Source organism: Atta cephalotes, assembly GCF_000143395.1.
Source record: "Atta cephalotes unplaced genomic scaffold scaffold00026, whole genome shotgun sequence".
Classification (NCBI taxonomy): domain Eukaryota; kingdom Metazoa; phylum Arthropoda; class Insecta; order Hymenoptera; family Formicidae; genus Atta; species Atta cephalotes.
Window position 1 is genome coordinate 3,807,563 of NW_012130090.1, and position 11,901 is coordinate 3,819,463.

At 32.3% G+C, this 11,901-nt stretch overlaps 1 protein-coding gene across 1 annotated transcript; it reads left to right on the forward strand.

Moving 5' to 3' along the window:
- The first annotated feature begins 8,678 nt into the window (after nucleotides 1-8,678).
- LOC105620467 (germinal-center associated nuclear protein) lies at nucleotides 8,679-11,577 on the forward strand. The gene is made up of 7 exons (XM_012201956.1): nucleotides 8,679-8,761; nucleotides 9,002-9,193; nucleotides 9,342-9,503; nucleotides 9,569-9,820; nucleotides 10,970-11,110; nucleotides 11,212-11,401; nucleotides 11,488-11,577. The coding sequence occupies exons 1-7, from the start codon at nucleotides 8,679-8,681 to the stop codon at nucleotides 11,575-11,577; spliced, it is 1,110 nt and encodes a 369-aa protein (XP_012057346.1).
- The last annotated feature ends 324 nt before the right edge of the window (nucleotides 11,578-11,901 follow it).

The window sequence follows — 11,901 nt, forward strand, 5'->3', positions numbered from 1 at the left end:
ATAACAATTTTATGATCTATAACATATTTTATGATATTGGAGTAATTATTTATACATCTTCCCTCTCATTCAAAAAAAGAATTCAATATATCTTCCTGTAAGCTGTTATATAAATCATACCTGAAAAGTTCCTTGTAAACTTTTCACTTTATTGTTCATTTTATTCTGAAATACCTTATTATCCCAATATTTAAGAATTAATTTAGGTCTAGAAAAAGATCAGAAACCATCCTGATTCCCTAAATTAACTTGAATCGAGATCGGATAATGCCTCATGGTTCCACCAATATCGAAACATATCCCAAGTCTTGGGAAACAAAAGATAAATCTGAAACGCTAACATATTCCCTATTACAAAATACTCTAATACCCGAGCCATCATTTAATAATTATAGAGGTAAATCCATAATGGCATGAATCAAATTTTTCTCACAATCATTCGCTCTAGTTGGTCGCCAAACACTATATTGAGCATTAAAATCTCCACAAATTACTATACAGAACGTCTCATTTAATCTAGATACAAAAAAAGTTTTCCTCAGAAGTCACTTTCTGGAGGTCTATATAAAAAAATTACTAACAAGAAATTACTAATCTTTTTTTTTTGGAAATCTAAACCTATTCATGACTATCGTTGTTAATTCTATTCTTGAAAATTCTATATACTGATGGATTTTATTTGGTTCTACATATAATTCAGGACGGTCACATTCGTCTCGAACCCGTCTCTTATCATTACGGAAGACAGTAAAATTCTGAAAGACTAACAATACTTAGTTTTAGCCAAGATTCTTGAATACACAAAACATCATACATATTCAGTTTATTGGATAATTCATGTAACTTAGATTGTAATCCTCTACTGTTCCATTAGACTATCTGAAACATTATTGAAAAATCAAAACAAATACACTAAGAGAACAACCAAAATATTCAATTTCAACAAATCAATCAGAAATACCAGAATGGATCAATTCACAATGGAATTAAACACTATTCTAGCAATCTCAGAAATCTTTTGTTTTCTAGAAGAATTAAATCTATATAATCAACGTACAATAAACTTGAGCCAAAATGCTTCCTCAAGGCTTTCTCAAAAGCCATTTCTTCCGAATTATCCCCATAAGCTACCTCTGAATTGACATGACTCTTATTTATATTTTTATAAGAAATATACTTTCTTGCATCAATCGTAGTAGATGTCAAATCATCAATGGTTCAATGGATCCATCATTGAAACCCTTTCCTCGTCTTCCCTCTCTATTACCTCCCTATTCAATTCTCTAACAGAATCCGTATCCCTCTAATAACCAAAATCCGTTTTTTTTTTTCCTAAAACGAAATTTAAAGCGATTCAATCCGTGACTATCCCTTCCCAAATATGTTAAATCATTCCCACTTTCCTTCAAATCTAATAAGAAGCACATTCAGGTGCCTCCGATTAAATCAACAAGGGTCAACAGGATCACCATAAAACAAATTATCATTCTCCATTTCTCTAAACACGTATGCCAATGGATAAAATCTCTCTCGCTTTTTCTTTTGTGTTTTTAATATTATGTATTGTCTAAAAGTTTTTTGCTAACACAAAATCTACATTGACATATGCACAAATCACGTTAATTAATTTAAAATATTCAAAAACTAGACAAGCCATATCTAAAGAATGATGTTCTTTGAGATAGTTAATACAGCTAGATTGAGAACGACAATCAGCCTCCCCGTAGTGCTCCCCACATCTAGGGCATGTCAATTTCCCTTTACAAATTTTATTGGAATGCTTCCAACTAGAACATATATCACATTTTTTGACTCTATTAACAATGATCACACCTTTATTTTGACCTTATAAATGCAAATCGTCTCTGATAGATAATCAGCATTAAGATAATTTTAAATTTGAAATTAGAATCAATTAGCTGATTATTTTTTTTGGAAAAATATTTCAATTTTTGAATATCTATTGACAATCTCAAATGATTTGCTTGTCTATGATAAACTCTTTCTAATATCAATCAAAAGTGAAGGATCGACATTCCTAACAACTCCTGTTCGAAATAATTTAAAACTCAAAATATAAAAATCCAATGTTTAGGAAACATATCATTCATTGTTAATAATACAAAAAGATTCGCTTCAAGAAATGTTTTAAATCTGACTTCAATAACATTAGGATTGAACTTTTTAATCTTTTGAATATCATTGAAAAAATTCGTATCTAGTTTAAAAAAAAACAGCTATCTTATGCTTACCTATGGACATAGGATTCAAATTTTTTCCGACAGACAAGAGACTAACTATGTTCGATGTAGATGACCCCACTCTCATGGACCTCATAAATGGACCAACAGATCGATCATTATATCTATTTGTCCTCTGAGAATTCAAAAATTCCAATCTTTGATTACTCGCGTGTTCGATCAATTCCCCTTTTGAAGTCCCAGAGAAGGACCTTAGAAGAGGCAACAACATAGGATTCCAACCGCTGATTCTTGAACCATTGTGTCCTTAATGTTAATATTATTCCGTAAATAACTTCCTCCACCACACTCAGCTTGAAATGTCTTCTGTTTTTTAGATAAAGGAGAAATAGGAGAAGCCGTCTCTCTTCCCTGTTAGCGCTCTTGTTACTCTCATTAGATCTATTTTTTTTACCCATATTGGTAGTACAATATTGGGAGTACAAATAAGTTTCCGCCGTATTTGCAAAAGACGGCGCTAATAATAAACTATAGTTATAATTGTTTGATGTAAAACGACATATCGTAAAATTAAACTTCCGGCAACACCATAATCTTGAAATATTAGCGATTTTGTATCAACATCATATATTTTTTTTGTACGAAAATGTCAAGTTTTGAGCCAAATAAGCGTCATTTGCGGGAACTTTTGATTTACTTCTTTAATTTGAAGAAATCTGCAGCTGAGGCTCATAGATTGCTTGTAGAAACATATGGTGATGCTGCCTTAAATGAGAGAAGTTGTCCTGAGTAGTTTTAAAAGTTTAAGAACGGTGAATTTATTGTCGAAGACAAAGAATATAGCGGAAGGCCGAAAGTATACGCGGAATTGGAAGCATTATTGGATAAAGATTCATGCCAAACGCAAAAAGAACTTGCACTTACATTAGGAGTGACTCAACAAACAATTTCATATCGTTTGAAATCATTGGGAATGATTCAAAAGCAAGGGAATTGCATTCCATATGAACTGAAGCCGAGAAACGTTGAACGTCGATTTTTCACATGTAAAATGCTGCTTATCAGGCATAAACGAAAAGATTTTTTGCATCGTATAGTCACTGGTGATGAAAAATGAATCCACTACGATAACCCAAAGAAGAGAACATCATGGAACCACCTGGCCATGTTTCAACATCGATAGCCAAGCCGAATATTCATGGAAAAAAAAACTCATGTTGTGTATTTGGTGGGATCAGCTTGGTGTCGTGTATTATGAGTTGCTCAAACCGAACGAGACCATTATTGTGGTTCTCTACCGAACACAATTGATGAGATTGAGTCGAGCACTCAAGAAAAAACGCGCCCACTATTACTTTAGGCATGACAAACTTATTCTCCTGCATGATAATGCTCGACCATATGTTGTGGCGCCGGTCAAAACCTACTTAGAAACACTCAAATGGGAAGTTCTACTCCACCCGCCGTATTCTCCAAACATTGCTCCGTCCGACTATCACTTGTTCCGATCGATGACGCATGGCCTGTCTGAACAGCACTTCATATCATATGAAGATACCAAAAATTGTATCGATGATTGGATAGCTTCAAAAGATGAAGCCTTCTTCCGACGCGGTATCCACATGCTACCAGACCAGAAAAGAGGAAAAAGTAGTGGCTAGCGATGGACATTATTTTGAATAAAACATTATGTACCGTTCTTTCACAATAAATACTTAATTTTTGATAAAAAAAACGGCGGAAACTTATTTACTCCCAATATAATTCGGGCTAAACCCAAAAAAAGATTCTTAAAAAACAATATATATTTAATCAAAATATTTAATGTAAAAAAAGGGAAAGTCAGAACATATGAATGTAATAACTGTTGTCTCAAAAGAGTGCAACAGACAAAATTCAATAAGAATAATGACAACACAAAATTAAAATTCTTTTCTCAATATTAAGTTAGATACAAGAAATATTGCAAATCATAAATGTCATACAATAAACTTGGGCATCTGTCAACATAACCCCATAGAAACATTAGTCGATTTGTGTCTGCATCATAAAGTTATTCTCGATTGAAAATGTCAGTTTACGAGCCAAATTCTCGTCATTTGCGGGAGGTTTTAATTTTTCGCTTCAATATGAAGAAATCTGCGGCTGAAGCTCATCGAATACTCTCAAATACTTATGATGAGGCCGCTATTAATGAAAGAACGTGTCGTGAGTGGTTTCAACGCTTCAAGAACGATGATTTTGACGTCCAAGGTCATGCTCTGTATTTGGTGGAACCAGCTCGATGTAGTGTATTATGAACTGTTAAAACCGATTGAAACAATCACAGGCGATCGGTATCGAATGCAATTGATGTGTTTGAGCCGAGCATTGAAAGACAAACGGCCGCAATACAACGAGAGACACGATAAAGTGATTTTGCAGCATGACAATGCTCGATCCTATGTTACGAAAGTGGTCAAGACATACTTGGAAATATTGAAATGGGAAGTCCTACCCCACCCGCCGTATTCTCCAGACGTTGTTCCCTCTGACTATCACTTGTTTCGATCAATGGCATACGGTCTGGCTGACCAGCACTTCCGGTCTTATGAAGAAGTAAAAAATTGGATCGATTTGTGGATAGCCTCAAAATATGACCAGTTTTTTCGACGCGGGATTCGTACACTACCCGAAAGATGGGAGAAAGCAGTGGCTAGCGATGGGCAATACTTTGAATCATAAATGTATAACAGTTTTTTACAATAAAGCCTCGAATTTCGGAAAAAAACGACGGAAGCAAAGTTGTACACTTAATAACAATCAAAAATTTATTAGGAAATGAGTATTAAGAACAAAAAGAAAATTTAATCTAATAACCTCTTTAAGTCACAAATTCCTGAACATAAAAGAATATAATCAATCATTTGAAAAATATCAATTATACATAAGAAATAATACACCGCATCAGGTAAAATCTTTCTCTCTAAATTAAGCTGAAAGTAAGAAATATTTCAAGGCCGAATGAACATAACACATAAAAACCGTTCAAAACAAGTATAGCGAATACAACTTCCCCCAATGTTGTACAGAATTAAAACAAGAGCTATACCAAAGTATTCTCTTAATAAAATTCTCTTAATAAAATAATAAAATAAATTCTTAATTATCAAATTCACAAACAATCATAAGCCTAAACTAAATAAAGCAATAGTTAATATAACTTACATCTAAAATTTCATCACTTTAGAAATAATGTATAATAATGTAAAATAATGTATAATATTCTAGAATAAATCAATGTTACTCAAAAACTTTAAACTGGATTAATGCGAAATGACTTTGATCAAAATCAACAATCAATTCAATGATAAATCAATTAGTCTATTAATCACTTGATCATCAATGAATAATATTATAATGCATACACCCAACTTACAGAAAGACATTTATTACTCAGATCATTTCTATAAATGCAAAAATTTAAAACCAATATAAGAAGCAATATGAATCCAATAAATCAACTCGCCCAGCCTAATAAATCTTAATATTATGGTTGTTAAAGGCAAATCCATAAAATAGATAAAGCATTTAAGCCCGATCATTAAGCACCAATCAACCAATTAAAATTTCTATCAAATTAAAGAAAGATTTAATAAAAAAGAAAAAAAATTCAATGCAAATTGTAATGAATCAGTCTTACATCCAGAAAAGCTCATCACTAATCATATTGATCCAATAAACAGATCAATTTCCTTCTATTCCTTGCTTCCTCTCGATCATGTTGATCAGGCAGACAAATTTTTCCTCCTTCTCTTCCTTTCTCGTCTTTTTTGATCGTAACAAGAAGTGAATGGTCCCACTACTAATAGTAGTCTCAGAAAAAAATCGTATAACCTCCTTCGGATCCCCAACAATGTACTAATGAGGTATAATCTGGATTATTCGATTCCGTTTCGTTTAATCACAGCCACTGTATTGAAATTCCTAGAGATAATCGCTCAACGGCTGAGAATGAAATCCATATTCATATGTTCTCGATTCTCTCTGCATGCAAGTAGACGGTCTACTTTGCATCATCTTAAGATTATGAAAAAGATCATATATAATACATTAAGATGGTATGTTGTATCTCATTCTTCCTGAATTTCAGTTCGGCTTTCGCCCAGCTCGCTCGTGCGCGAATAATCTCATCACATTTTCTAATCGCATTCTCGCTAGCTGTTTTACTGTCTGTATCTTTATCGACATAACTGATGCGTTCGACAATGTCTAGCCTTCAATTCTCATAGAAACGCTAAGAGGTCTTGGTGTCCCTGCTAAGATCTGCAAATTCATCCAAAACTTGATTATGGAAAGAGAATTCTATTTTGTTAGAAATAGTAAGCTTAACAATTCTCTTAAGGGCTCACAAGGGCACGTCTCAGGGTTCATCCCTCAGTCCAATCCTATTTAATCTTTATATGATACTGAAAACTCTTGGAGGTGAGATCACCATCTTGATGTATGTTGATGACCTCGTGATATTTTCTTCAAACGTCAATTTAAATGTGACTGTTGCTTCCATTTAAGAATTTCTCATCTCTCTTTCTACTTACTTGAATAATAAAGGACTGAACATCTAAATCGCAGTGCATGGTATTTTCGAGGGATAGATCTGCTCCTGCATTTTAACACCTTAGGGTTGATAACCGAGACATTCCTGTTGTTGAGATGTTCCTGCAGATTTTTAGATATCTTATTTGACAGGAAATTGACAGGTAAGATTCATCTCAAATATTTAATCGGCAAAAGTAGAAAAATCGTCAATATTATGTCTGCTTTATCTGGCTTTATTGTGGGGTGCTCTTCAATCTCTTCTTGTTATCTATCGCGCTGTCTTCAGATCTATTGATTATGGTAGTCATGTCTTCCAATTCAAAGGGAATAAAACCATTTTTAGATATCTGGAACGTTTACAATGGAAAGCAATTCGCATAGCCCTACTCTCTACGCCTATTAACATTATGTTGGTTGAGCACGTGAACCTCTTTTACGCATTAGATTCAATTATCTTGTGTCTAGATATTTGATTAAAAACTTTTCGAGGCATAATAGTCTGCCTATAGATAGGAACAGCTGAAAGCTGCTTCTATTATTTCTCGCTCCAAAATCACTGCATGTAAAAGCATTCCTATTTTTAAGAAATATATTCTGTTAAAGCACTTGAAAAACAATATTAAATGCTCAATGTTCCTGGCTTCTTTTCTATACCCATATAGAATCTTGTTTCTATAACCTTGTTTCTATAATTACTATAGATTTTTCAAGCGTGATGATTGGGATCGACGATGGTACTCTCTCAAGGAGTTCATTCTTAGATGCTTTTAGGAATTTATACATCTTCTCATACAAGAAGACTATGTTCGCTTTTACACAGATGAATCTAAGTTTGAGCAGGATAATTGCACGAGTGCTGGTATATACTCATCTTCGCTACATCTAGAGCTTATGCATCTTTCAGCCAACGCCTCAATTTTCATGGCTGAAGCCTGAGCCCTGCTCATCACGCTGAAAATAATATGTGACAGAAACATTCCCAAAGCGATTATCTTTACGAATTCGGAGAGTGTCTTGGAATTCCTTTCATCATCTCGCCTGAATATTGCTATTTGATCTATGCCATCAAAAATCAATTCTACTTAGCATCACGAATGAATATCTTACTTGGATCCTCTCTCATAGGGGCATAGAGAGTAATGAAAGGGCGGACGAACTCGTCAAGCTAAGTGCTAAACAGAGTGACAGAATTGATTTGGAGATCCCTTACTCTGATTTATTTTTAGAAACTAGAAATTCTGTTCTGGAGCAATGCAGAGCCTATCTCGATGAGAAATTTAGATGGAAGGACCTACATTATGAACAATTCTCTCAAACTGACAAATGATTTAATAAACACTTCTTTAAAAGAGAAGAAATTATCTTAATCTATGCGAAAATCATTACAATTTCAATTACAGCCTTCACAGGAAAAATATAGTTGCAACTAAGGTCTGTCTGCGGCGATCTTACTCAGGATATAAATCACATCATTTTCTCATGTCCGCTCACTTCCCCTAAAGTTGACAAACTCATTACATATATTAACATTACATATATTAATTTTTATTCATGCGCATTCTGTAACTCCTAATAATATCTTCCCCTTCCTCAAAAACCTTTCCCCTAAGTTATGTCGACTGCTATTATCATTTCTTAAATTAAACAACCTCAACATTTAAAACTCCCCAGCCGGGCTCGCTTTCACGATCCCTCTGGGAACTTTTATTTCACGTATGGAACTTATGCTTCCCCCTAAATTCGATCGACTACTTTATGCTACTTGCGAGTCTCCTTGCCGCCTCCGATGGCTATTTTCGATTCCTGTCCGTATCGACTCAGCTTGTAGTCGGAGCCATTCTATCACGATAATAATAATAATATTTTGCATCATGGTTACGGCCTTAACGGAGAATCATGATGGAGAACAGAGACACAGTAATGACTGTCGAACAAATAACGGGAAGATGTCTGTTTATGTGTCCGGAAAAAGAACGGCTGATGTAAGTTTTTTCGCAATGTAGACAGTTTGTAAGTCAAAACTTTGAAACATGTATATACATGTTGCTTCGAATTTCTCACGAATGTTAACATAAATATTGATTTATTTTCTCACTGTTTTTACATTTAAAAACAGGTTATTTTACTAAAAAAAAGTTATTGTATGTCTTGTAATTTTATATATTAATATGCAAATAAGTATTTAATATATGACTTTTCAAATCTTGAATTATTTACTTCAGGAGAGAACGGGAAGGTTTGTTGCACAAATATGAAATTGATGAGGGAACGAAATACATGAAGAGACCCAAGGCTGATCCAATGAAAATTGTAAAATGCTTCAGTCGCTCTGCTGCTGGACAAGTTATGACAGATCCGAATTTGTTGCGTCCTCCGCATGTATTATTATCCACTGTCCAATACTTATTCACCAAGTAATTTTGTCTATCTGTTTAAATATGATTCAAGAATATATAAATTACTACTGTTAAACATCACTACCAGAATATATCTATTTAATAAAACATCGTTTATAATTTGTAAGATTTATATGCATAATATTTAAAATATATATCATTTCAGGATAATTACACGAACGGATTTAGATTGGGTATTGATATACGACTTTGTATTTGACAGGTTAAGGTCAGTACGACAAGATGCTGTAATACAAAGAATTGATATTGTTTCAAATATTTTCCTTCTTGAACCAATTGTCCGATTTCACATATATGCCGCACAAAGGTACAAGTTAATCAAATGGTCTTTAAAAAGTTGAAAAGTTACTAAAAAATAAATTCATTTTTTAGATTGTGTGAAAGAAACATTACAGAATTCAATGCAAAAATAAATAATAAACATCTGTTTGAATGTATCAAGCAGTTACTTGTATTATATGATCAACAAAATGAAAATGTAACAGATAATATAGCATTACATAAAGATTTCGAAAAATTAACATTAAACAATAGCCGATCAGAGATGGAAGCTATATATATTCTTCTCTATATTGGAGATTGCGAGGCTTTAAAAAGAGCTTTTTCGCTTTCGTCCGATTTAAAGTAAGTTCTCATTATTCGTTATTGTGATAAAATTAGAGCTATTAATAAAATTATGCAAATTATGTATATACAAAGTGTCCACTAAGTTTTAACAAAGTGCTTGTGTATAGATAGAGCAGAAAACTGAGTCTGAAAAGTCCTCTACCATTTTATAATTTTCGCAATAGTTAACAAGATATTAATTACTAAAAATTGTTGAATAATTGGTCTTCAATTTTTTTTCTTAAATACTATCAACTTTACAGAAAAACTGCAAGAGATAAAAATTATTTATTACCATTAATACCATTGTTTGACTTTGAGTAGCATTATCAAGATCACAGGGCAAGGTCACTTTGAAATAAAATCCCCTATTTTTCATTATATATTTTTGTAGCTTATCTCAAGAACTTTTCAAAACACTATTATAAAGTATTTTTCGAATAATAAAATTTGAATGTTACAGTACCATCAGCATTAGCATTACTCAAAGTGTCTGACTGACAGCTAAAATGCTTGAATGTTGTTAAGGATTATGACCTGGATAACATTTGTTAAAATCAAGGCTATTAGAGGTTGTTCTTGTTATTTTCATTTTTGAACTAAAAATTTTTACGTAAAAATTAAAATAAGTACAAGCTCCAGTGACCTTGAGCTTGATAAATGTTATCCAGATTATGATCGCATATAAGAGGTTTAGCCAATACATTACAATATTATATATATTCAAGAGATTTTAGCCATTGATCGGACCTTGGATACTATTAATTTAGGCGGTACTGTAACTTTCAAGCTTTATAGCTCGAAAAGTACTCAATGAAAAAAACTACAAAATACTATATAATAGTATTTTGAAAAATTCTTGAAGTAAATTATGAGAATATGTAATGAAAAATAAGGGATTTTATTTCAAAAATTCAAAATGCTCTTGCCTTGACCTTGACGATACCATCCAAGATCAAACCATGATACCATTATGTTTTCTCAAAGTCATATAACTTTTATTTGAAACATTTTCCCGTATCTTTTATACTTTATAAGATATTTCGATGTAAATGTTAAAATGGGACATTCTATGTGTGCATGCGTGCGTGTGTGCGTGCGTGCAAGCATTAAAAATATTTAACATTAACTTTTTTTACATATTCATTTCTTATGTTGTATATGCAGAAAATCGCCTGCAATTCAGTTAGCTACAAAGATATCACTTGCTTGGTATTTAAGAAACTATGTTTACGTTCGTCATTTGGTTAAACAATTACCCCCGATATTAGCTTGTGCATTCTTTTGTAATTTGCAAAGCTTCAGAAGGTATTCACTTATTTTTGTTATTATGCATGTAAAAAAATATTCAATAATTATAAAAAGCTATGCTGAATAATTATTTAAATAAGAAATGTATTATATTTCAGAAATGTTCTGCAAATCATGAGTTCTGGCTACAATAGCAGAGTATTGACGTTCCCAGGATTGAAATTGCAAGAACTTTTATTTTATAAAGATATAAGTAAAATCCAGGCCGATTGCAATTTATTTGGTTTGACATTTACCAATGAAAATATTTTATTTAAAAAGTCACAGTTTAACGAACAAATCTTACTGGTTAGTGAAAAATTCAGTTAATTATTGTATATATTAAAAGATAAATACTTTTATTTTCGGATATTTTTTACTTTTTTATGTTGTAGGCCAATCCTGAAATGTATTACACTTCCACCACGTTACATAAATTCATGCCAAAAATTCTTTTAGAATGTACCTCTAACGATGAATATTGAATTAATATTTATATAAAATGTTTTCTATATACAATTACGAATTTATTGAATTCAAACTAATGAAATTTATTTTAAAGATATCAAATATTATTATATATTTGGTAGGTGTACCAACACTTTTCTTTAAATTGTAATATTTTGATTACAAATTCATTTGTTACTAATTATAACAATTCATATTAGACCGACAAGAATAAATTAAAAGAAATAAACCTATTTTCAATCAAAGCAGATTTTGATGCTTAAATACTTATTTCAATGTAAATTTATACACACATTTCCAATTCTGCAAACTGCCGAAATCTTTTCCAATCTTGAAACACA